Genomic DNA, 26,236 nt, shown 5'->3' with positions numbered 1-26,236 from the left:
TATCGTGTTTTTTTGGCACTGCGGATGGAGATGATGCGAAATCGAAAAACTATTGATTCACAGGTGGAGGAAGAGAAAAAGCGCGCGAAAGGAAAACTGAAAACCGTTTCCATCGGACTGAAAGAGAAGCGGTGTAGAAGAATTATTAATTATGCAAATAGAAAGAGAAGCGTGCGAAAGTTGTGTATGTGTGTGTGCTGTGTGGTGTGAATGATGAAACGTATGCGATGCTGGTACGGTGGTCACCTGGATATTGATGATGATGATGATGGTGATGAACCGTTACCAGTTGGCAAAGTGATTTCAAAGCAACAACGGCCATGAAAGAAGAACTGACACTACATAATAATAATAATAATAATAATAAATGATGCTTCTTCACTGGGACCGGTTGGGATTGATTATAACTTTGTTAACAAAATTTACAATCGCAGATGCCGGCTGTTCTGGTTCCAATTCGGCAAACAGGTGACACACATTTTCTGATTTGGCCAACGATTTCCTGGCTACAAAACCGTATATCCTTGCAGGTCCGGTATTGGAATTGCAGCACCATCTTGAAAATGAGAAAATAAAAATGTCTCATCATCATTAGCATTAGCATATTCTTACTGTCGATTTTCCGGATCCAAACCGCAGTGAGTGATCGTCTGCACTGGATAATGCCGCCGGAAGAATACCTTGCGCGCATTGTCTGTAATAGTAATACCCTGCGATGACACTTTGAAATGCACGTTCAAAGGTTCGATTTTTTTCTGCGACGACAACACCAAAGCCGAATCAATTGTACGCCGAATTGCTTCTGGACCAGTCAAAGATTCCGTTTCATTCGAATACAAATACGTCACGTTGCAGGCTGTATATAATATAATATATGGAAAATAAGAACAAAACAGAAAATGATTATCATCATTATCATTAAAATAATTATGATCGAAGAAAAAAATTTTTTCCAATAACTACCTGCTCCTTGTTCAAGCAATTGTTGAGCTGTGGTCACTTGTTCCACTGATACGGCCGGATCGTAGTCGGGCAGCAGCAGTTTGCAAGGCAACGCCAGCGGTGTTATCGAATGCTGATAGACCAGTGCTGCCAAACTGCCGAACACTGGCTCATTGTTGCAGCCTTTCAATTTGACACCTTTGGCCGTGGTTTCGATCAAAAAATGCCTTACCAACTCCGATCCATCGCCTGAGAGAAGGGAAATGAAATGAACAAACAAAATATACATACATATATATATATATATATATATATATACTGTTGCCTTTGGTCATCACTCCCGGTGGAGCGGTAGCCACTTTCAGAGCCAAGCCAAAAGCTCCAGGAAAACTACTGCTGTCACGAATGATGAACGATCCAGGTTGTTTATCTTTAAGGACGGATATGGCTGAAACAAATCCAAATATACATACAAATTGAAATCAAATAATGTGTAGATTTCTTGTTTTGTTTTCTGATCAACGTTTGTTTCACATTTATTACTTTCTTCCCTCGATATCTGCGGTTTGTACCAGTATTTGGACGTGTCTTTGACAAAAACTGGATGATGATGAACCACTTCCATTGTTTCTAGAATTAAAAAAATTTTTTTTGTTCAAAATTATTACACAATAATACACTTTATATCAATGAACAACAGTTTATGTGTTTGTCTGTTGCTTCTATAGTTATATATACACATATATGTATGTATATTGTGTTATGCAGAATGATCACTTTTGCACACACACACACACACACACATCTTTTGCCAACCTATTATTATATATATATATATGTGTGTGTGTGTGAGTGTGTATAGAAGGACAGATTGCAAAAATGGATGGCAAAAGTTGTTCTTTTCAAATCATCCCATCAGCCCATTTGCGTTGTGTTGTGATAATCCAGTTTTGATCATTATCTTGAAAGCACAGAACGCAGAACAATTACTCAGTGAAAAAGTGTCACAAAGAGAAGCTGAAAAGCCACCACAACCACAAACGCCCTGGTGGCAATCGACAGAGAAACACAACGGACTGAAAGAGACTGGTGAACACACGTGGGAATTGTGCTTGAAATGTTGAGAGAAGAAGCTTTTAAAATTTGCAATCCGGCTATTATAAAATTTTCTCTACATGCCTGTTGTGTGTGTGTATATGTGTTCTGGTCGCAATCACCTCGAGCGTAAAAACTTATTATGAAGAAAAAGAATGAAAAAAAAATACACACATATATATATATTCTTGTTATATCTTCTCTTTTTTTTTCTCAACGGAGGCCAGAGAAGAGTATTTTAAATCGATAAATTTTTATCCGCACAAAAAGTTGACATACCCATCTACAGTATACGAGCGAAGAGGGATAGGGAGAGAAACGTAAATTTCAATTTAATGCACTTGTGCTTTTACAAATTCCATTCGGCTTTTTGACGACAACAAATTTTCTCTGAAAAGCGGCGGCCAGTTTAGTTGGCAATTGGCGCGCCGTTTGAGTGGAAATCACAAAATCGATCTTCTTCTGAAATGATAAGAGAGAAGAGAGATTGCAGACGGATGCACGGACAGAGAGATAAATGATGGCGAACAATTGAAATTAAAATCCAAAGCACAGCTCTGAAAAGATCACCAATTCCAAGACGCACCTACCTACCTACATAATAAGCAACAGAGGAAAATCTATTGGTTAAATAAGTGTTAAAAGTTAGCAACAACAACAACAACAACGTCCAAGTGCACAGATTAATGCAGATTATATATATGTACAGTGGATATTGACAAAGTGACAAATATTTAAACACAACATGCCATTGATTGTGTTGTAGTGTTTTTTTCTGTTTGTTTGTTTGTTTGTTTGTTTGTTGTCAGAGCTTACTCGTTTTCCAACTGGTGAAAAGGTCATCAATCATTTTCAAAGGTGACATCGGATCAACAATCTCAGCATTAGGTGCAATTGTTGTAGTAGTAGTAGTGGCAGTGGTATTTGTAGTTGGATTCGATTCACTTGGACATGCTGAACAGGATGACGACGAAGAGGAGGTGGTGATGTATCTCGGTCCATCCATCCGAGCTGTTTAGTAAATAATAACAATATTATTATTAATTATTATTTAGTAGTAGTAGTAGTGGCACGTCTGTTTTTCTTCTTTCCAGTCGACCTGGTCAGTCGTCGTTGATTATTGAACAATCGCAACACAAGCATGCTTTTCTGGCCACAGAAGGCGGCGACCAGTTTCTGTTCCATTCGCGTCTCGACAAAGATGCACCACTGACGTGGGAGGGCAAGTCGTGGACCAAAAATTCAAATTTACCAATTCAAAATCACCGGCCTCGGCGTGTAAATGTCACGTGCACTTATGACCAATAAAGTAAACAACAACATAATAATTAAGCCAGTTTTTTTTTGAAATTCACACATTTCTCCCATCTGTGATTTTGATTTGATCAGTATGCAAAAAATGCAAGTTCAAAATTGGACAATCGACCATTATTAGAAAAAAATAGATATATATATAATTAGATATTTTCGACATGATGGAAATTTCCACTCGCGAGTGTTCGTTAATAATTATAATATTTGTTCATCACATTTCAACCGACAGACAAAGACAGACAGGCGGGCGGGCGGGCGGACCAGCTTGTCCTTCTCCAAATGTCAACACCAACCGGACGGAACTTGTTCCACCATAAATTAGCGACAAATTTCTCGTGGAACGAATAACATTCACTCTCGTCCAACATACAAATCATTTCTATATTTTGCACATTGATCAAAACGAAGAAAATAAAATATTCAGTCGTCGTCGGTGGGAAAAAAAAAAAAATTCCTCACGACCAAAAAACAATAATCAACGTCACGCGTTTGTCTATTACTTTTTTTTTCTGTTCGCGCGTCGAAAATTTGTCCTCGTTACGGTTGCTGTGAACAAAATTGAACATACATGCAAAAAACAAAAAACAAACAAACCAATGAGAAGAAGAAGAAAAAATTTGCATCCGCTTCAATAAGAAAATAAATAATCATTTTGAACAACAACGACTCGTCCGTTGCAGTAGAAATGGGTACTTTTCATATGTATGGTAATTTTTCTTTTTCATCCCCTCACCGATTAATAATATCAAAACAGTAAGTAGTAGTACTGTAGAAGTAGTTGATAATTGATTCGATTCACCTGAATTGCCGTCCTCTTCCATATTGGAAACAGTTGGTGGTGGTGGATCGATTTTGACAAAAAAGTCCACTTTGCTCAAACATTCCTTCATAGTCGAATGAACGAATGATCGAAATGCACAGTTTCTGTGGTCGACAACAACAACAACATAAAACAATAAACAAAAAGAATGTGCTTTTTGGTTGGCTGACTGGCAACTGTCGGATAGATAATGTAGTTATAAGAGAAGAGATTTGAAACGATATAATTTTAACAATTTGCCAGTTGTAGAGTGAAAGAAGAAAACTCTTGAGAGAAATAAGTAGCAGCAGCAGCAACAAGCAGCAGTCGAGAAGAGCCGGCTATATTTTTATTTATCAGACATGGATGATGGCAAGAAGAAGAAGAAGAAGCACATTTTGCATTTTCTGAGAAATTAGCCAACTTGGTTGGTTGGTTTCTTCGAAACAACCAAATCGACACAGATGACAGCCAGCAAAAGTAGTGAAGAAGAGCTGAATTATTTATTGACAACTGCAAGCAGCAGCAGCAGCAGCAACAACCAACAACAACAACAACAACAACAACAACCACACGCAAGCAAGCAACTAATGCAACCAACAACAACTGTTCATCACATTATGATAATTTAAATATAAACGTACCCACACATCTATTTAAAGAATTTATATTTTATACAATTCATTAATAAAAATTATATAAAAATATTTTCAATGAAAACTTTATCCCACTTTTACCCCGTATTCAATTTTTGTTTTCCTTTCTAATAATAATAATAATAACATTTTTTACACCTCCGTTGAACTAGAAGAAATTTAATATTCTTCATATATTTGAAAAGTATACTGAACAAAAGTGAAAAATTTTCCAAATTTCCATCATATTTTTGCATTGTTTTTTTCGTTCAATTCCAAACAATACTTGTACTATTTTTTTAGTATTTTTTCAATATTGGTCACAAATGGAAATTTCAATTAGCATAATTTCACTGTTCTACAAAATACGAAGGCCGATAAAAGACAACGATCCTTAATTATTGTTATTATTATCATCATAAGATTGTTGCGCTTTGTGTTCCCAATTTTGACAAACAAGTAGATTATTGAACAAACGGAGAAAGCACGTCCCAGAAATTGAATATGTCCGTCTTTCTTCATTTGATATAATTTTAATCGAATTTCTTCTCCCCCACTCTCTCTCCCCCTCCATTTCTCTGTCTCATTTATTCAAATTTTATCGCGCCCGTCGTCCACGCGAAGAATCGTATGCAAATTTCAAACGTTGATCAACAATTTCAGTATCAATCAAGGCGAACAAGCTTACGTACGTACGAATCAATTCATAAATATCCACGCACGTAATGCGAACAAACACCGTAATCCTCATTAGCACAAAAGAGAAAAAGAAGAAGAAGAAAACGCAAATAAAATCACCACCATTACTACAAGTTGAAATGTTGATTTCAAATACTGACTGATTTATCATTGGGCTAATATATAAAAAGTGCGTGCTCGAAAGTAAGTTTTTTTTTTGATGAAATTTTCAACGCGTTCAACTTATATTAAATATTTGTATTATTTACCTCACGACAATGTGTAAAATGAATAAATAAATAAATAAATAAATAAAGCACGCGTGAAACAAATTAAAATATGAAGAAGAGGGATAGGGAATATCGATTGGGTTTCAGAGACGGATATTTTGTGCGGGCGTGCGCGCGCGCGCAAATAAATAGATTGAATAAAAACTTACCGAGCAGTGAAGCAAGGCTTGAGCGTACAGAATGAGCATAATAATGACTGCCTGGTGACAAGCTTCGGATGGACATTGGTGGCGGTGGCGGCGGTAGCTTATTCTGAACTCTGGACATCATCATTCGACTGTCATCAGTGGAAGCACCAGCGTAAAGCAACGGATGATACGGAAGGGGAGTTTCCATGCGACGAACGGGAAAAGCCGGTGTTTCCACACGAGCAGGCTTGAGTAGGCAAAAAAATATATATTTTCAAAAATTTCCAAACAACAACAACAACATACAGAATTTAGCATGTAAGAAGATGCGTAATCTGGTTGATCTGTCGATGCGAGAGTATTGTCAATCCTGCTTTTCAAATAAGATGATGAATCAGGGCCGTCGACTGAAAACAAATCAAACGTACAAACACTGGAATTAGCAACTGATGATGATGATGATGCTCACCTTGATCATGATAATAATTTCCACTTTGCAATTCTTCAGTCGCCTGATAACTGGGTGATACGAAAGGCTTAAACAAGAAACAAATTGTTCGGTAAAAGTGATTATTATTTCGATAATACACAATTTGGGCCAGTTTGAATCATCTCGATTATCATTAAAAAGTGTATTTTTACTAACCTGAGCTGGAAATGATTTTGGCTTTTTGAGAATGGACTTTGGAGAAGAGGCGGATTTGGTGGAAGAAAGCGTGTTGGAATAGTAGTAGCAATGGTCGAAGTTGGTTTGATGAGGATTATAACAGGCGTGGCGGTGGCTTGATGATGATGATGACCAAAGACCGTCGCGATTACGACCAACCGTGGATTGAACGTCGAGCAATGGCGACGTGTCGCGATCGGATGTTGGAATTGTCGTATTGGCGTTGTTGGTTTTGCGCCTTGTGAATCCAGGATGCGGCGGTGTTGTTGTAGTAGTGCTGTTGTTGTTGGTGATGGTGATGGTGTGACTTTCTTCGTTAGCCCGACCGGGCGAAGAATTGGATATCGAAGAAACCGCAGAAGCCGTGGATTCGTCCATCAGTGGCGCGCCTTTCGACCCGGCCACCGCCCCTGCGACGGCGCCTTGACGTCCGAATCTGCCACGACCGCCGTCGACGTGCTGCACCTGCTTCAACTCTTCGAGAAGCAGACGTTCTTGTTCTCGTCGACGACGTCGGGCCGGGTCGTTCACTTCGCGTCGGATTTTCAATTTTTGCATTTGCAAATCGAGCCAAGATTCCGAATCAACTGGACCCCCGGCACTGATGCTGTCGGCGTCGGATTCGGCCGGCCATTCCGGCAGCGAATTGCCATAATACAGGGGCCGTCGGGCCATAGATACGCGTTGACCGTCGTCCCACTGGTCGCCAAGTCCGCCAAGGAATCTCTCCTCCCAGGCGGTGGGCGTGTACACCGGTCTTGTTTCCACTTGAAGTTTTTGTCTGTTTCTGAAACGAAAAAAAAAGAAACCAATATGACCAACACAAATTATGGATAATTTTTCCCCCATCACCAATAAATAATAATAATAATATTGCATAGTCGCGGGATGGGATGCGCTACTGCACCAATTATAGCTACTGCTGCTGATTAGAGCCAGTGAAAAAGACGAGCAAACAGACAAGACAACCTTCCCCCATTCCTGCCCATTAGCTACTGTGACTCGTTGATCGTTTTTCATCGATTTTTCTACACCAACTCCAAGCCGACGATTGGGAAGATTTCGATTTTGCTAACAAAAACAAACCATTACTCATTATTTATTCACATGTAGATGTATTTTTTTTGAAAAAAAAATAATTTCTTTGCTTTTCTTCCCAACTGTTTGCTTTGGTTCACTACAACAAGCTGACAACAACACATGACAAGAGTTGTTGAGAATTAGAAAAGAAGAAAATTTACATCCATCACAAGCATCATTTTTGCATACAACTGACGATGTCGAAAAATCCACTACTGTATATATATGCAGTTGTGTCATCGGATCGGTATCGATGTTCATTCATTGACGTCATTTTTTACCCCCGCCATCAGCTGCAGAAAAAAACCTACTAAATAATAGATCAATTTCATCCATTTAATGCACTTTTGTGAAACTGAACACCAAAGGCATTGAAATTAGTTGCAAAACACACCAATCACAACAGCATCAAATTGCAGCATCTCTATATATACTTATATATATACGTTTTCCCTCATCTTCACTTTTAAATTTATTCTACCAACACAACACTATCCATATATGATGTTGTGTGATCGTCACTTTTTACTCGTCGTTTCAATTTACACTCGAAATGAAACCAATGATGAATCTTTGGAACCATCGCAATTTAGCATAGACCTTTTTTTTATAAAGCTGAATATTTCTCTTTGAAATAGAATTTACGGTGTGAAATGATCGAAATTGGGGAAATGGCCAATTTCTGACTTGTGATCGTGTAGAATATGTTCAAATTTGAAAAGCTGATGATAAAGAATTGAAATCTGCCAATTGATGGATAGAAATGGAAATAAGAATCGACGAATCAGGAAAAACACGCGTTCACTAGGCAAAGTTCAAATGTTCGCTTACCGGTAAAAGTTCGGCGAAGGGCATCTGTTGTTGAACGGGCGTGGCGTCGTCGGTTCAGAACAGTCGAACAACAGCAACTGCTGTCCCGGCCGGTGTTGGTATCTTCGGGTTTGTAATGGTTCCAGTCCGAGGGTAAGGTCGTCAAAGTGGAAATCGCCCCGGCTCGACGGTGACGGTGACCAGCGGCTGTCCAGGGTGGCCGCCGACAACGGTGAATGGTAATTGTTGGAATGGAACGTGCTGGGATGGCGGGTGGACGACGGCTTGGACGACGCCTCGGCTGCTGGTTGCTGCTGCTGCTGCTGCTGCTGAGGGTCGTTGTCGTCGGCACCCCAAGCGTTGGAGCCCTGGTCGCCGATCGGACAGTCGACGGAAACGTCCGTGCACAGCGACAGGGCGTGGTGGTCGGTCTCGGCGCCGTTGTGCGATTCGGTCGCCGTGCCGCTCAGGCGGCCGTTGTCGAAGTTGAGATAGAAGTTCGGATCGCAGAGGTCGTCGAAATTCGGCACCCTGGCCGAAGCGGGGTCCTCTTCCACCGCCACCAGGGGCTCGTCGGCCACGGTCCAATTGTCCGTATATTTGAACGCGGGCACCAGTTTGGTCGGCTTCTTCGGCGCGCGGAAGTGTTCCTCGAGCGACTGGGCCGGCACGTACGAAAACGCCCTGCTCTGCGGATCGTAACGGTCCTCGCCGACCAAATCGACGTCGATGTCGCCCTTGTCGACCGTGGGACTGGCTCGCGCGTGGTGCCCCCTGACCGGCGCCGGACTGGCGGCCCTCTTGCCGGGCGGGACCACGGCCGGCGGCCTGAACGGCGACTCGAACGGCCCGTAGTTGGTGTCGATGACGCGCCGGGTTTGGGGCGGCGCCCAGTGGGGAGCGCGCGTTTCGCGGTCCACGCCCGCTCGGCCCACTCTGAACGGGCTCACGTCCACGATGCCCAAACTGTCGGCGGTGACCACGTCGAACGAGGCGCGCTTGCCGCGCACGTCCACCACCACCGGACGCTCCAAGGCCGGCTCCACGTCCCGCCGTCCACTTTCAACCGAACCTCTGCTCAGCCAGCGCTTTTTGCGGCCGTTGTCTTTGCCAGCTTCCGTGGCGCGGTCGTGGTCCACGTCCAAATCGGCGTCCGGATCCGGCTCCAGGATCGGGTCCGCATCGCGAGGCGGTGGCGTGGTCGCCGTCCTCCTCCTCATTGCCAGTGTTGTTCCACCGCTCGATTGTTGTTCAGCTTTGGAACCTGCGAACAAGAGAGACAGACTGAGAATTATGCAAAAATTGGGTCAAAAAAAAAAAACCGTTCAACAATTGAAAAATTATTTGGTTGAACCCGCGCGCGCAATTCAAATTAAAATTTGCTTAATCACTAAAAAACAAATAAAACAAAAAAATTTCCACATCAAGTGAACAAATTCACTTGTCTACGTGCGCATCATTTCAATCAACCGTCCCATTATTACTGTAGTAATTGTTGTTTTTTCTTCTTCTTCTTCGTCCAATTTTTCACTTTTGCAATTTGACATTTGCAATCAACAAATGAACAATAAATTATTAATAATAGGAATTCCAGATTAATAATAATAATAATAATAAATAGCTGACGAGAGAAGAGGAGAGAAGAGAATTGAATAGAAAATTTTCCAGTCGACATTGTGCGAATGGAATGTTTGCTCATTTTCCAGCTGCAAAACTTATGCGAGAGGGAAAGCGAGACCAAAGCAAAGAGAGGCGAAAAATTCCCTGTCGTAAAAACAAATATTTGCAAACAACCAGCAGACGCGCACAATGATCATCTTTGCACATGCAATTTTTCATTTTCATCCATTCGAATATATACAAGAAATAATTTCATTCGACCGAACCGAACCGAAGGAAAAAAAACAGCAAAAGCAGGAAATGGAAATTATGCAAATTTGTGGGATGAATGGAAAATAGTCGATAAACTACTACTACTACTACTACTACGGACATTTTATATTGTTTTCCAGAACGAGAACGTATCACGTCATTTTGATCAAACAACAGCAATTGACTGATTACTTTGAGAAGAAGAAGAAGAAAAAGCTAGGCTCTATATATACACATATATATATATATATATACAGACGGTAGTGTAGAATAAAAAATCTGCACATAGAATTGAATGGAAGAATGAATAGATGAAAAGCGTTTCGACTAATTTGCATAAAGAAGGAACAAAAATTGGAGATGATGATGTTCGGCTCGGTTATTAACAAATTTCCATTCAGACCAAGAAAACACCAGTCGGATCATCAATCAACTGTCGTACAATGAATAAATGAATGAATGGAAAAAGTGAAAGCTGTGCTTCTGCTTGCATTTGATGTTGACAGCAGCGATGACAACGCCGACGACGACGACGACGATAGAAGCAAAAGCAAGCGAACTGCTAAGCACACTTTTCACAGCAAATTGCTTTTTCTCTACGATGATGACATTTTTACTACTACTAAATAGCCAGCCAGCAGTAGAACGTGCGGGGAACAATTTTCTTCTCATTCACTTGGCCAATTTGCCAACACAATTCGTCCATTCGAGTGTTGGAGAAAAAATTTGCATTTTAAAAGACACCTCAGTTCAATCATACTGTAAAATAGTGGTGTTGGAAATGGGAAATTTTTGAAAAAAAAGAAACTCTCGACCAATTGATAAGAATCAATCAAATTATTGTGAATTGAAATTTAGAACAACAACAACAAATAATAATAATAATAATAAAACTTACAGCAAAACATTTTGTCCCAAAATTTCACGTTGAGCATGATGGATATGCGTGCGTTGATTACAGAGAAGAAGGAGAAAATGAAATGCGGATTAAAAAAAAAGATTGAACAAACGTGGACACTGGCAATATAATTGTCAGGCGAGAGAGAGCGAGTTAGTTTTGCTCAGGCGCCGGCGGCCGCAGTGTCGACTGCCGCGCGTTATTATTCGACAGCGGGGCAGGCAGGCAGGCAAGCAACAACAACAACAAGCAGCGCCGGCTATCGTTCTTCAGAAAAAGCAGCCAACAAACAAACAAACAAACAAACAAATAAACAAACAACAACAAAACAACATGTGCGCCAGAGATTTCAGAAAATTTCTTTTTCTCGTTTGGAAAATTATCTTGAACACCACCACCACCACCACTGGGCAACTAATAAATGACGACACTACAGCTCATTTTTAGCTTATTTACTTTTTTTTTCAAATTTATCAAACGAACAACAACACACTGAGAACAAAAGAGAGCAAAAAGTAATAAAAGATGAAAAAATCCCCCTTCCCCCCATCTCTCCTCACCATCTATCTATCTCCACCAAATGGCTGCTTCGTCTATCCAGCAGGCTTGTTGAATTGTTTCAACTTTTCTCATCTGCTGTCAACCGGATGTTAACTAAGAATAGTTGAAATGGATTTTTCAACTAAAATCTGCTGCTGCTGCTATTGATGAAGCAGATTTTCGACGTTGTTCCAATACATACATACACATTTGTGTAAGCTGGCAAAACAACACATTGTATAAACATTTGCGTTGTTGTGTGCGTATATATATATGTATATATTTTGAAAGATTTTCCACTAAGAAAAAAACAAAAAACTCGTTCGTCCACATCTCTTTAAAAATAATATACGCATGTATGTATACAATTTAAATTTATATTTTCATAAAAAAGTAAAATATTTAAATTTTTGATTTTTTGGAAAAACAACATTCTTTATCTTCAACGGCAAAAATCAAAACCAGTAAAGTGAAATGAAACATTCCAGTTGCACGTTGCTGCGCTGCTTTTCGTCGGCTTCGATGAGGTTGAAACAGAAATTGAAATTGCTCAAACAAAACGGCGATCCATCAATCATTGACACCATAATTTGAAAATATTCCACCACCGTCTTTTCTTCCTGCAGGTGGCAAAGAGAAAGGGAAATTGTTGCAAATTATATTATTTATTATATACCAACCATTGCGGATAAGGATCAAAAATTTGAACACTGAAATCAAATAATTTGCATAACTTTCGCATCTTATTTCGCCCGAAAACCTATTTGCATTAGTATTAGAATACGTGGATTTTTTCTTTTCCGAACTGATGAAACAAACAACACGATGAACAAAAATTCAACTCACCTTGGTAAAACCATGGCATTTTGAAAAAATTGATCATCTTCAAATGGATTTGTGAAATTTTCTGTACAACTAACTGAATTTGCAGAAGAAGAGAAAATTGACAGTGGAAATAATAATCATAATAATATGTGCTGTGAAATTTCAAATTCCGGTGCTGTTTATTATGATTATTATTTCCTCTGTGCAAATGGACCGGGGTGTTCTTTTCAACGCACACCAATGCCAATGACCGTGACAATGGGCATTTGCTGTCGAAAAGGAAAGATGCTCGTACAAAAGCCGCTCTCAAGAAGCCGACCAGCAGTTGCTTTTATGAATGGCCAATTGCCGGTCAGCGCGGGTCACGCCCGCGAGTGACCATGGCCGCACGGCTATCGGCTGCACCGCGACGATTCCTATCATTCTCCGTCCCACAATGGGCTTCTTCAAGCTCTCTCTCAAACGGCGCCATTAGCCCAAAAGCACATCTGGTTCGATACTTTAATTCCTCATCCATTCGCTCAGTGGATGCTCTCGATTCGAGGCTTTCGAAACAAAAAAAAATTACCATCCCAACATGCCAACTGTCGTCATTTAAGCCTACACAACCTGGTGGTCAACCCCATTGAAATCAAATCAAAATTTCATCAATATATGCTATGCACGCAGTCGTTGTATAATTTTACAATTTTTCTCCTGAAGATGTTATTTATAATTAATTGAAAAATTTCAACACTGATGATCGATCAGTTGGTGTTAATTAATCATTCTTTGCAGGGTTGATGAAGAAAATTGGACACAAATTCACAAACACGACCAACTAAATCACCACGTATATTCTGTACACAACTGTATGATTTGTTGGAATAATATATATATATATGCAAAGTGAAATGAAAGGTAGAAAGTTACGAAGCTTACGTATGTAGAGAACAATTGTTCACTTGCTTGTGTGGTTTTTTGTTTTTTTCAAACTTCACTTTTCCATGAAACAAAAATCCACTCTTATTCTCCACGTAAATAATTTGTCGCAAAAATTATAATAAAACAAAATACAGAACATACCGTCTTCGTTCGATGAATTGTGATCGTAGAACCATTCGAATGAGTTGAATGAATTGTCTGTCGACGGTTCCAAATAGACCGGCTCAATGTTGGACGTGTTGAATGACAAACTGCTGCTGTTGTTGCCGTTGTCGTCGGTGGGATAAATTTCACTTTTGCAATTCGGTTCAATTATGGCGCAGAAAAGTTCCAAAGACAAATTTTCTGAAAAAAAATAAATATTTTTTTAAAGAAATAAAAAATTAATTTTTCCTCAAAAAAAAAGAAGTATCATCTCATCATAATCGACATGCCAGTGGAGATGAGAGTAGAAAACGCGAAACGAGCGAGCGAGTGAAACCAAGCATGTATATAGTGCGATAAATGTGCATATAGTGAAAATACGTTGTTTGCAAATTAAAAACAAGCTGTATGTGTATGCGTGTATGCAAGTAATAATTGGTTGGTTGAAGCAGCTGAAAGCGAGCGCGTTTTCACTCTCCGGCTTTTACACTGCCTCTCCTCCTCCTCCTTCTCCACTCCCAAAACTCCCCCACACCACACCCTGCAGGAAAAAGCTGAACAGCCAGCCGGAAAGGAGACCAGTTTGTATAAGTGCGCTTGCACAGCAGCAACATGCGCGTCAGCTGCTGCTTCTTCCTCAGGCTAACTTTCATTGCATTTTATATTCCAAGCGCTTGTTTTTATTCACTTGAAAAGCAAAAGTTTCCACACTTTACCACACCAGAATCTCCCCCCCCCCTTCCCTCTCTCGCTCTCTCCTTCCTTCTCCCCCTCTTCGAATACCACAGCTGTGTATGCTCATTCTATCGCTTCTTCTCTCCTCGCTTTGATCACAACATATACGACGAGATCCACATGCCAATTTTGAAATAAAAAGATGCAAAAAAACAAAACATAAATAAACAAACAACCAATTTTCTGATTATAATCATCTGATGAACACAATCACATCAATCTAACTAGCACACCACCAATCAACCATTGGATCAAATACACACTGCAATGAAAAAATTATATACAAACCATCATGATATGCGATAATTTTTTGCTCTATTCAAACTCAAGCACCTGCTTATCATATTTTTTTGAATAAACTGACAACATCTTTTTTCGCACATGTTTGAAATGAAATGAATTCTGATTTTGAAATTTTTCTGCTCAATGATGATGATGCTAATAGAAATCGAAGCCTACGATTCGAGCGATTGATCAAACCGTGACAAAATGTCTGAAAATGTGCAAATATTTATTCTGATACTGAACGCCTGCCTGTATTATGGTTAACTGAAAATTGTGGACAATTTTCAACGTATTTACTTTTGCGCAAATTGAAACGCGTTCTTCAATCTTTTGTTGTATGAAAATTTTTGGAAACGCAAAGTAAAATTATGCAAAAAAAAAACAACGTTGCCTTTGTAAATTTTGCAAAATCTTGATTACTGTAAAGCATAGCAGGAAAAATTGAGACGCCAGTTGACTTGTCCATTTATTTGTTTTTGCTATCAACTACAACTGGGTTGTTATGCATAAATTTTTGCCTTTTCAAATGCCGCCAAAAGTATATAAAATATATATATTTTTAAAAAATCGATCAATTTGAAATTTGAACAACTGCGATTGAACACCCACCTCCTCTGTTTATTTCAACATATGCTGCTGGTGCAATCTGGAGAAGCGAAACGTTCAACAGAGTAAAGATCGATTATGAAAATATTATTTTAAAAATGAAAATTTGTTTTGCCTATCTTCCCCCCCCCAACCACCGCCCGCATCTGGTGAAAGTTTGATCTTGTATTATTTTTCACTTCACATTATCATATAAAATTGCCGCTGTTCCACTAGTTGCAAACAAATCAATGCTAGGAAAAACGACACTTGATGTACAATTTAAAATCTTTTGCGCGGGTTTGAAATGAATATTGTACAATTGTGGAAAAAAAAAGCCAAATGGAATATGTAAAATTGAAGTAGAAATGTGTGAACAAACATGCACAGCTTGCATTGGCATTGACATTGCAAGATGATTTGGTTGGTGCTACAACTGAACTACTGCTGCTACTACTACTACTACTACATTCGTGGCATGGAATTTGAATGAAAATATTTAAATTTATTCATCACAGAACAAGTATATTTAAATTTTTAAATCAAATTCATTAATTATCTACCTGAAATTGGATAGTCGAGCTCGTCGTTTTTGAATACAATCTTCCGGCAGCTGTGGTTGTTGACTGTGCACGTATTGAATTGACATTGAAATAGCGTACACTTTTGGTGGAATTCATCTTCCGCTGAGCAACATTTCAACAAGATGTCGCCTCGAAGCGACACCGGCGGTCGAAACCGAGCAACCAACACCTCGGCTGTATTGCCGGAACTGTAAATTCAAATGTGCAAATTAATTTCACTATTCAACTGCCAAATTGCCAATTATTCACATTCTTACACAACGTTGGACGTGAACACTGGAACCATTTTGCCGTAAATTTTGAAATAAACTGGACATCGTTTCGTCAAACCACGGACCACCAACGTGTACAAGACAACCGGCTCGCTGTTCACCTGAATTCGTTCTGATAATAAATTGGCAAAATTTTGCACATACCTGCAATGAATCATTTCCTCATTTATTCATTCATTGAATAATAATTATTATTGTTGTTGTTGTTTTACCGTCGTTGTGATGGAAGCAAAGAATGCTGCTTACAGTATTGCTGCATTGCGAGATGTTCGAGCATTTGACTTTCGCTGCAGTTGGAAAATATTTTTTTGTACAACTCTGACCAATCACACTACTCTACTGGAGCGCTGCTGTTACCTGGCACAAATGCTGCAATAGTGCATGAAGGCGGAGACGACGACCGCCGCCCGTCGGAAGCCGCCCTTCTGGTGAATGACGACCACATTTTCCGTGGACAATTCAAGCCAACGATCCATCTCCTTGCAAATGGTGCAAAGCTTTTCCAACGCCGGCGCCAGACACTCTGGCCAGCCGCATTCGAAAACGTTCAAATTTGCCAACTCGCTGCGCTCTTTGGAAACGTTGAAAATCTGCAACAATTGTTTCCACTGCATTTTTTTAATTTAAAATAAATTTTATTTGTCTGTCGAAAAAAAATTTCAATCCAAATCCACCACTGCACGCACACGAGACTGACTATTTTTTGGAGGGAAAAACGAAACGTCGAATCGAAACAACCGGTTTTTCCAGTTTTTTCCCGCCTCAAATCTTTACTGTAATTTTGTTTTTGTTAAAAAACCTGTTTTTTAAATCTACAGTAAGCCAGACACGATTATTTATAATATTTTTTTAAAATTGATGAATTAAAAAATTTCAAAAAATAAAATAAAGCAGAAAAAGCACCTACTTTGAATTTGCCGTCGTGCTTGGATGCAAGCATTTTGATCGTCAATTGTACACTTTTACTGTACAAATCGTCGCAACCGGCAAAGGCGAACGTGAGCACTGAAAAAAAAAGTTCAATAATTTTCTTCGACAATAAATATGAATTGAATTTTTTGTCGGGCACATTCGAAATGCATCAATAAAAAAATGTTGTACTTGCTTTTCAGATATGTTTTTTTTCAAACAAACAAAAAATTTTAAATTTTTTTCTAAAAATAAAAGTTTTTCATCAATAAAACAATTCAACGACAAAAAATTATCACAAAAGAATAGTCGAAGTCAGCGCGCAACTGCTGCTCGGCTGGCAGCTGTTGTTTCGTGTAACTTTCGAATTTCTCGTCCGTTGCGAGCTTTTCATGATGTTGCCAGGCGATGGCAACACTGCGTGCAAATGTTGCACTTTGTAGATAAAATCAATCGGACAACAACAACTACAGCAAAAAAACACCAGCTGAACACTGCTCAAATTTCCATTTCCACCCCGCATCCGTGCAACTGATTTGCGTATAATTAGCATACGGTTGTGCGCAAACAAAGAACGCGACAATTTCCAGTGTTCGTTCCACTGATATATATAATTTAAAATCAAATTTATCATTCGGATTGAATTTTTTTTTGTTCAAATTGAACAAATTTTCACGCTTTTGCGCGCTCGACGGCACAAGCAAACAATTCATGCTTCACGCTAACCTATTTTCAAAAAGGAAACGCATTTATTTATATCAAATGCTTTTTTGCCACTTAATTTTCAAATCTAAATTAATATTTCAAGTTGCATTTTGCAATTCTGCGCAACAACAACAAAGAAAAATACAATGTCACAATTTTTGCTTTGTTAAAAAGAAGGGAAAAAATTGTTCTTTTTTTCTGACATTTTCATATACAGTGGGTTACTGTAGAGATGGGAAGCAATTTTTATCATTTCTTTTCTATCAGTTGCTTGGTGAAGAAAAATTGTTTTTATTTTTTAGAATTTTTTTCAAATTTTAACTAATAAAACAATCCAATGTCAGATTTATTCAGCAACTGTTGTTGTTGAATGGGCAAAATTATCAAATATTTTCCCACGCCTGCTGCATGAAAAATGCACCAACAAAAGTTAATTTTAAACCAATTTTTATTTTATTTTTATTGTTCCACTTTGTTCCACGTCGTCGGAGGGTCGTAATTTTGTTGAAAATTGCAAAATAAAAGAAAGCGACATAAATATTTATTGCCCAGTTTGAAGTGGCCATTTGTAATGTTACGGTTAATCTTTCTGCGCCCATTAATTCAATTGTCGACACGTTGATCGTAAAAATTTATTACCTATTTTCAAATTTAGGCAGTCGGAAGAAGAAAATATTACATTTTCGCTTGTCCGCTCGGTTGCTTTATTGATTTACAAAATCAATTCAAGTAGATTAATTTGCGTATACAAACAATTTATTGGTTAATTTTATTTGGAAATTATTTTAAAGTAAAATTTCACCATTACCAAATTAAAATAGCTAGCTAGCTAGCTAGCCGGTTTTATCGCTCCAGAGAAGAAACATCAGTCAGTTGAAATTGTGAACATGATATGCAATTTGAAACGAAACGAATTTCAATTTTAGTTTTGCAATAATAATATATAATAGATGATAGATAGATAGATATTGTTGGATGATGAATGAGAAGAAAAAAGTGCATTTATGAAATAGCGTTTGTGGAATTATTAATTTTCTTCGTACACACTGTACAAGGAAGGAACAGAGAGATGCACCTTTGAAAAGTGAACGGAAATGTCCTTCAGAGCTCGTTTTACTTTTCTGGTCTATTTGATCTCAGCAAAATGCAACGTGAACTTTTCTCAGGGAAAAAATGTAAATTCACTTTCCACATTGCACATTTTATAGCGTGCATTATTCTCTCATTGAACGTTCAATTAATTATTTCACCACTTTAGAGGCCGATGATGATAAAATCCATTTTCCAAATCTCCATCTCGGAGAATATCGACGCGAGCAATTTTCTCCCGTTAGCAAAAATGACAATTGGAAAAAAAATCAAACATTTCTTCGAGCATTTTCCCGTGCTTAGTACGTGAAATTGACGAAAATTCACCAACTTGACAATTGAATAAAAGTCAGTATCAAAAATCTGATAAAAACCCAAAAAATATCCGGTAGAGTTTTTGCAAAAAGCAAGAAGAAGAAAAATATTCAAAGTCCCATTCGACAATGAATATATTTTTCAATTTTGAAAACTGTGCTTTCTGCTCAAGCTCTCGCTACAGGAACAGGGGCATTTTTAATTAAATAATTAATTTCGTTGATTGAATTTGTAGTACAAAGTGAAAATACACTGTTGTGTTTTTGATTGGAATTATTAATTTCTTTGTTTTTCAAATCATTTCAAATCAAAGCAAATTGATGAATTATTTGGAACGCGTGTTCATATTTGGAGCGGTCGCGGTCGGCGGTTCATCTCTATCATTGATAATTAATTTGATTATTTGTCAGTTGTGCGACGCGCCTTGGGAACAAATTGCAATCGGCTTGCAAGAAATAAAAAAGAAAAAAACAAAAGCTAAAATGCACAATCTGCAAGCAACACTTGCCCATGATTCGTTCGGTCGCGTAGGCGACGTCCAGCTGACCGTCGTCGGACGACATGCAGCTTTTTCGGCTTGTCAGTGTTAGTGGTTCAAACAAAATTCGACCAACATCCGGCGGCAAGGTTCCATTTTCAACTGCCTACTGCGATGCTAATTAATTGTCGACTCTTATATTGGATGTTGTTGTTGTTGTTGCTGCTGATGCTGCTGATGGTGGTGTTGTTTTCTAAACAACACTCGCGAGAAGAGAAGCTGCCACTGAAGGTAATAATCGTCTTCTTATTCTTATTATACGCTTGGTTCGTGCCTGACGCGGCTGCAAAAGTTGATCAAACTCGAAGAATTTCAAACTGGCCACTATCGATCAAAATAATCGAATCAGCAAAACAGATGCAAACGCAAGTGAAAATGAGTGAATGAACAAAACACAGATGAAGAGAAGGGCAGGGAGAGGGGGAGTGGAGGGCATGAGGGGGTTGTGAAACAGAAACAGCAACGCATCGAAGATGTCATATATGTATATATATACATTCGACAAAAAATTGACACTTGTCCAATTCAAACGTGAGAATGTTTATTTAAAAACTTGCCAAAATTAAAAACAACAAACGCAATTTAAATTATCATCAAAATAGACGTGAAAAAATTCACCGGTTTACTGTGAAGACAAATGGTGTAAATTGGTGGCAGTCGTTTTGAAGCCGATCGATCACGCCGACGTGGAAAAATTCGCTCGATCAACTCTTCTGGCAAACTATCATATATTTATACATGTATATAATGTGTGTGTGTGTGTGTTTGTATATATATATATATTCTTTAAGATGTTCAGACGACAACAACTCGAGCGTTCACGTGTTCAGCGCATTGATTGAGCGAGCAAAATATCCAACCAGCTGATGCAAATCTTGCCAACAAAAACTGACCAAAAAGCAAAAAACAAAAAACAAAACATGCTAAATAATAAATTGACAAGAAAAACAACAACACCGGTGTGGACAGTGGAGCTTGACAAGCGTGCTGTTGTTGTCAATCAGGCAACCTGATCCAGCTTGCTCGATCGATGCAATATCAATTTTTATTCCTGACATTCCTTATCCAAAAACTTTCGCCTTTTGTCTTCAAAAATCACATCCCTCGAAGCAATATCAATTTTTCATCCCGTCGTTTCATCCGCTCTGCTGCTCACACGGTGTACACGTCAATTTTTCATTCCCTTCAATCGAATTCCAATTACTATTACTCCCTCAGACGTATTTCTATTCTTTTTCTTTTTCCCTGTTTCTTCTATTTCAACAAATGCATTTCGCATCATTAATATTTACTGTAATATGAAAATTCAAAAATAAAATTTATTTTATTTTTTTTCTGGAATTTTTTCATGCAATTGAATCATTGTAAAAACTATATTTATACAGTAAGATATTTCAAAAAATTTTCTGTTTCATTAAAAATTATTTAATAAAAAATAATTTCAATGTTCATAATTTGCTTATTGAATGCAAAAATATTTCAACTTCTATTGATACTTGAAAATTTCTTTTGGATACTGTAGCAATGTTGAAGTTTTCGTACATTTGACTGTTGTTAACAAACTACTGATCGCATTCGGGCCTGTTGTAGATTCTTTTGATGAATATATGTTGTGCATTTCCTTTTTTACATTTTTTTAAAAATTCAACACAGTTTGCCGGAAATGGAAGTTCAACGTCACATGGAAGGTGTCGTACTTGTCCAATAAGCTCAAGACGAAGAGCTCAGAGCAGTTTCCGGCAAAATTCCGTCCGGCGTAAGGAAACTAACTTCTCGGAACGATCGTCAAGCGAAAAATTTTTTGATTTGAATTTTGAATTACGGTGGCAGTGACGTTGCAGTTCGAATATCCGCCCCAGTGGCAAAAGATCGCATTTTAAAACTGAAACCGCACAATGGGCAAGAATATTGAACGAGGGAAAATATGCTAAACAAAAGAACAGCCGAGCCGACGACGCCCCAGTGGTTGTGGTGCCAGGTTTGGCCACATGTTCTGCTTTTTGAACGCCAAACAAATGGCTCAAGTTTTCTGTGGTCGTTGTCGTCTGTTCGAAAAGCAGAACTTCTCTCAATTTTTCACCGGTGAATGCCGGCAAATTTTTTCATCATCTTCGACATTGTCAAAAAGAGTCGATTGTACTATATTTTTGATTTTTGTTGAAATTGATGCCACATTCAATAATTCAGTTGTAACAGTGTTAGCTAACTTTTACTCCGTAAAGGAACTGCAACAATAATAAGGTAAATATGCATATGACTAATATTTAACTTTTTTTATATTTGCTCACTCTTTGTGTGTATATTTTAAAGAACAGAATTTAAAAAGATGTCTTGCAGTAATTGAATATGGCTTTAAATAAATGGTCACAGTTTATAACAGTGTTTCCCGAACCTTTTCAGGTTATCGCCCCCTTGATAGGCACATATTTTTCAAACGTCCCCCTAAATTATTGCCAAAAAATGGTGAATTTTCAAATAGAATATTTATTCAAATCGAGTGTTCTTTCAAAAATAATCATATAGTGAGGAAGTAATTAATGTGATGGATGGGCTTTGTGCGTTGAGACTAATCTGTCTACATTGGGTTCAATGTTCGTAATTAACAGTCGTAAGTGCTATGAGCGAAGAAGATGAGGAAAATAGATTGCAGAGAGTCATATTACATTAAACACATACACATTAATCAATGTTCTTAAAACAACTGCTGAACAAATATGAGTATAAACACAAAACAAAACATATTGTGTTCATGACCCCCCCCCTCTAGTGTGCTCCATTATTTTCCAGCGCCGCCAAAGCCTCCTTTACTTCCCTTTGCCCCATTGCAGCCTTTCAACGGTTCTTCCTATAGTTAATAATCAATTATTAATAATTTTTACAGTTAATATAGATAATAATTTATATTTGAAAAAACGTTCCTTATAATAAAGTAATAAATGTGCTATGTAATAGAAAAGATAAATAAACTTTGCCATAAATGACTTCTGTGAAATGGCAAACATGCTCAGAATTGGAGAGAAGATATTTGAAACTCGTAGAGGATGGAGAAACAAAAAATATGGAGGGTGAAGAAGCTCTCTTCTCTTAGACAAGGGGAAGGGCGAGCTCTTCCCTTGCTTTTCGGGCAAGTGGAGTGCTCACTACTGGAGTCCGAAGGGGTGAAAGCATAATGGAATAGACTTCGTTGTTTCACCTGCCTCTAAGCTGTTAGGAGTTAGTATATTGATAAATATTAATTACATATTCGTATAATTACATTTGTTAATGGTATATGATCACTAGTTTGATAATAAATTGATATGCGGTATTTTTCCATAAGCATCAAATGTAACAATGAGAATGTAATGTATGCAAAGTACTTTATGAAAAACTGAAAATTGATGTTCACGACGGAACGATTTCAGTTAGGGTAGATGATGCACGGTCCAAACGTGACGGAACGTGTGTTGCTCAACTTTCAATGTGGCCATGACTGGGTGGCACCGGCATTTAAGTGATCAATGCACACACTGCCTGGTTCATGGGATTTGGCAGCATCGCATTTCTGCTCGTTGTCTGTACACTTTACATCTACTATTAGCAGTATGCATCGGTTCACTATCATCATTTCAGGTAATGCAAAATTGTGTGTTGTCGGTTTTGAGCGCTCTGTGTTGTATAATCGGTAATGTTGCCCTCATTGTAATTCTGTGTATTTTGATTCATTGTATGGAAATAAAGTTTATAGGAACTGAATTGACAGTTGTTGTTCTTGGTCAGCGCGACAATTTGTAGGGCAGTAATTCATTTATGAGTGAGTTGCATAAATGGATATGGAGAGTTATGGAATAAATACAGTCCACCAAAATGAAAATCAGGGGACGAACAGGCAAAAGTTTTATTCACAACAAATTTTATAAAACTTACAAATAAAGAATTCTCTTGAAAATTTTATCAACAGTTTTTGTAAAATTAGAAAATGAGGAACTCTGCTAATGCAGATGTAATGCATGTCAGATGCAAAATTCAGTGGTTTTTTAAAATGCTAAAACTTACAAATTCTCATTAAATCTTAAAGAACAATGAACAGCTGAACTTCAAAACCCATTATGATTCATTCTCAAAAGGTTTTAAGTTCATAAAAAATAATAGAAAGGGACTAATGGTCACGTTGTACCTGAATTTTATAAATTAAATATTCATACAGAATGAAAAATTTGCAAGTCTATAGCGCATGAAATTTGCAATTTTCGAGAAAAAACCTGGACTCCAAAAATGGACTTTATGGGCATTAATCGATCAAAAATGAATAGCGAAGTACAAGAAAATTATCCCCACCGTTCCTAGTTGCATAATTCTCGAGATATCCCAACTCAAGTGACTCACTTACCTATGTATCGACATAGGCAAAGTGCCAAATTTAGAAGTCCATTATTCCACAACAACTGGACAGATTTTGCCCAAACCCTGCATTTCTTTCTGCCCGAGCAATGAAAAATGTACAGTAGCCATATTTATCAGTAGAAATGAATAAAATAAAAATTTGCATACGAGGTCGTTTGCTTTATTGACATAATAGAAATCATTTCAGTTTGAGGCCGTCCGTGGATGGTTGCTCAGCGTTTTGATTGGAAAATTGACTGAAGGCAAACATTGAAGCTAAACACTATTTTTGCTTTTTATTCATTATTATTTTTCGGAATAATATCTGAAAAATAATTTTTTAATCAACAAGGAAACAGCATGAACATCAAAAATGAGTAGACGGCGCAATTAGCAGTAAGTGGCAGTTTTTTCATTTTTAAGTCTTAATTAGTTAACTATATTATTGAGCATCGATATTGAGCGTAATTTCTCAACATATTGTATGAATAATTCTCAAAATCAGATAGTAGATGACATAATAAACGCCAAATTTCCGTACAATTAAGATTTATTAAATACACGTTGTACGCATTGTTTATCTATAATTAAAATATGGTCTTTCGAAAATCACCGTTGCAATAGGTAACATGTACTTTCTATTGACCATAAGCAAGCTTTTGCCCGCAAAGCGTTCACTTAAAATTAGCTTCATTTGAGCTACTTGGTTTTCTAACTTAAGAAAATTTTCAGAAATACGTAGGTGTGTTTTGTCTAAATGAATTTTGCTTTGTTATGGCGTTTTTTGTCAGATAGTTTATATTTTGACTGAATTGTAAATGTCAAGGTCATTTTTAAATTTTCAAATAGTCCTTTCCTTATTGATAGAATTTAGCAGTGCATTTCTTCTGCTCATATTATGGCTTAGGTTAGACTTCATCTTCAGCCAAAAGTTCTAACGCACTAAAAACCGGTTTCTAACGCTGCATTATGCAAATAAGGATCGCCACAACGCTGCCTTATCATCAGTAAGGGTGCGTTTGTTTGTTTAATTTACGTGGCAATTGGTAGCATCGTTGAACGTTCTCTGAGTTCATTATAGCGTTAAGTAGCTGCTGAAGGCCGCTTCACATTTACAGACAAGTATTCCACTTTTCTGCTTGTTATTTTTTTAAACTTTGTTTACTCATTATGTAACCAATTATTTTTTAATTAGATAGCACTTAATTATTATATTTGTTGTAAATCTATTTTGTGATAAAGTGAGGATAGTTTTGATTTAATATCATTATTACAGGTTCAAAGAATGGAGCGAAGAAAATGTGAAAACACGGACGGCACGAAGCAGAACAAGAGAAGGCAAAAGGTAAATGTAATTTCTTGTGCATCTGTGAAGCAGGGATAAGCATACTTTGGAAGGGTGAAGTTAATCCTTAGTTTAATGAAATGACCCAAGTTTGTAGTATGTAGCACATGAGTGAGATATTTTTCACTGTAAAACTGTTCTTTTTAATTTTCATATTAAGATTAGGTATGACTTCATTTTTAGAAAGATGGAAAATTAATTAACTTTATTTTCACTTTAAATTATTTTTTCAAATTTCACAGCATCAGAGACATTTCGTAAATTACATCTTTTGTTAGATTAACATTGTTTGTCAGCATACGCAGCGAGTGCGCTTATATTTTAGTGAAAACATTTTGCGATGAGCTCCATTTATGTAGGTCATTCGCTGTGCTTGAGGTTTTAATTTTCCTAATTAAATAGCGTTCGGTTAGAATTAATTCCTCATCCAGAAAATTTTCCAATCAACTCAAACCGATTTCTATCGCTACAGTATGCAAATCAGTATCGCTTGAAACTTGCTTTATCATCAATCAGTAACGGTGCGCTTGTTTGTTTTACTTGCGTGGCAAGTAACAGCATTCTCAAGCGTCAAACGTTGGCGTTAAGTAACTACTGAAGTCCGTTTTTAATTGTTGAAAGTATTTAAAGTTTTCTCGTTGTTACTTTTTTTTCGAAACTCTCTATATATAATCATTTTGTTAAGGTTATATTTAATTGAAAATCAGTTACTTCTTTCCTTTCTAAATTATTTGTTCAGTTTTTTAATTCCACTGTGTAATAAAGTGCGAAAAGTTTTGATTTAACATTAACCATTCTTACAGATATGACCAATGAAGAAAAGAAGAAGTGAAAACGCGTACTACACGAAGCTGATCGCGGACGAAACGAA

General features: G+C 37.6%; 8 protein-coding genes across 8 annotated transcripts; 4 read left to right on the top strand and 4 right to left on the bottom strand.

Moving 5' to 3' along the window:
- Window positions 1-242: 242 nt before the first annotated feature.
- Tsp_05575 (tensin) lies at window positions 243-1,567 on the bottom strand. Its single transcript, XM_003371866.1, is given in 7 exon segments — window positions 243-338; window positions 427-556; window positions 613-694; window positions 710-856; window positions 964-1,191; window positions 1,262-1,390; window positions 1,486-1,567. 7 exon segments carry the CDS (start codon window positions 1,565-1,567, stop codon window positions 243-245), a joined length of 894 nt encoding a protein of 297 aa, XP_003371914.1.
- Window positions 1,568-2,782: 1,215 nt separating this feature from the next.
- Tsp_05576 (hypothetical protein) lies at window positions 2,783-3,345 on the top strand. Its single transcript, XM_003371865.1, has 3 exons — window positions 2,783-2,794; window positions 2,847-3,025; window positions 3,093-3,345. Exons 1-3 carry the CDS (start codon window positions 2,783-2,785, stop codon window positions 3,343-3,345), a joined length of 444 nt encoding a protein of 147 aa, XP_003371913.1.
- A 919-nt stretch (window positions 3,346-4,264) lies between these two features.
- Window positions 4,265-4,782, top strand: Tsp_05577 (hypothetical protein). The gene is made up of 2 exons (XM_003371864.1): window positions 4,265-4,363; window positions 4,570-4,782. The coding sequence occupies exons 1-2, from the start codon at window positions 4,265-4,267 to the stop codon at window positions 4,780-4,782; spliced, it is 312 nt and encodes a 103-aa protein (XP_003371912.1).
- A 1,476-nt stretch (window positions 4,783-6,258) lies between these two features.
- Window positions 6,259-9,985, bottom strand: Tsp_05578 (putative LigA protein). The gene is given in 7 exon segments (XM_003371863.1): window positions 6,259-6,288; window positions 6,310-6,417; window positions 6,528-7,335; window positions 8,460-8,699; window positions 8,791-9,374; window positions 9,389-9,722; window positions 9,888-9,985. The coding sequence occupies 7 exon segments, from the start codon at window positions 9,983-9,985 to the stop codon at window positions 6,259-6,261; spliced, it is 2,202 nt and encodes a 733-aa protein (XP_003371911.1).
- Window positions 9,986-10,806: 821 nt separating this feature from the next.
- Window positions 10,807-11,655, top strand: Tsp_05579 (putative transcriptional regulator CudA). Its single transcript, XM_003371862.1, has 3 exons — window positions 10,807-11,022; window positions 11,211-11,260; window positions 11,310-11,655. Exons 1-3 carry the CDS (start codon window positions 10,807-10,809, stop codon window positions 11,653-11,655), a joined length of 612 nt encoding a protein of 203 aa, XP_003371910.1.
- A 2,941-nt stretch (window positions 11,656-14,596) lies between these two features.
- Tsp_05580 (hypothetical protein) lies at window positions 14,597-15,127 on the bottom strand. The gene is made up of 4 exons (XM_003371861.1): window positions 15,045-15,127; window positions 14,900-14,981; window positions 14,741-14,869; window positions 14,597-14,638 (listed from the first exon to the last, which is right to left on the bottom strand). Exons 1-4 carry the CDS (start codon window positions 15,125-15,127, stop codon window positions 14,597-14,599), a joined length of 336 nt encoding a protein of 111 aa, XP_003371909.1.
- A 795-nt stretch (window positions 15,128-15,922) lies between these two features.
- On the bottom strand, window positions 15,923-17,534 carry Tsp_05581 (tensin-1). Its single transcript, XM_003371860.1, has 6 exons — window positions 17,339-17,534; window positions 17,010-17,107; window positions 16,460-16,692; window positions 16,315-16,389; window positions 16,088-16,214; window positions 15,923-16,018 (listed from the first exon to the last, which is right to left on the bottom strand). The coding sequence occupies exons 1-6, from the start codon at window positions 17,532-17,534 to the stop codon at window positions 15,923-15,925; spliced, it is 825 nt and encodes a 274-aa protein (XP_003371908.1).
- Window positions 17,535-24,838: 7,304 nt separating this feature from the next.
- Tsp_05582 (hypothetical protein) lies at window positions 24,839-26,197 on the top strand. The gene is made up of 5 exons (XM_003371859.1): window positions 24,839-24,846; window positions 25,297-25,365; window positions 25,662-25,724; window positions 25,768-25,952; window positions 26,169-26,197. Exons 1-5 carry the CDS (start codon window positions 24,839-24,841, stop codon window positions 26,195-26,197), a joined length of 354 nt encoding a protein of 117 aa, XP_003371907.1.
- The last annotated feature ends 39 nt before the right edge of the window (window positions 26,198-26,236 follow it).

The sequence above is a fragment of the Trichinella spiralis genome (assembly GCF_000181795.1).
Source record: "Trichinella spiralis strain ISS 195 chromosome Unknown Scfld9, whole genome shotgun sequence".
In the NCBI taxonomy this organism is placed as follows: Eukaryota; Metazoa; Nematoda; class Enoplea; order Trichinellida; family Trichinellidae; genus Trichinella; species Trichinella spiralis.
The sequence above is the reverse complement of the archived record's forward strand: the minus strand, read 5'-3'. Positions and strand labels throughout refer to the sequence as shown.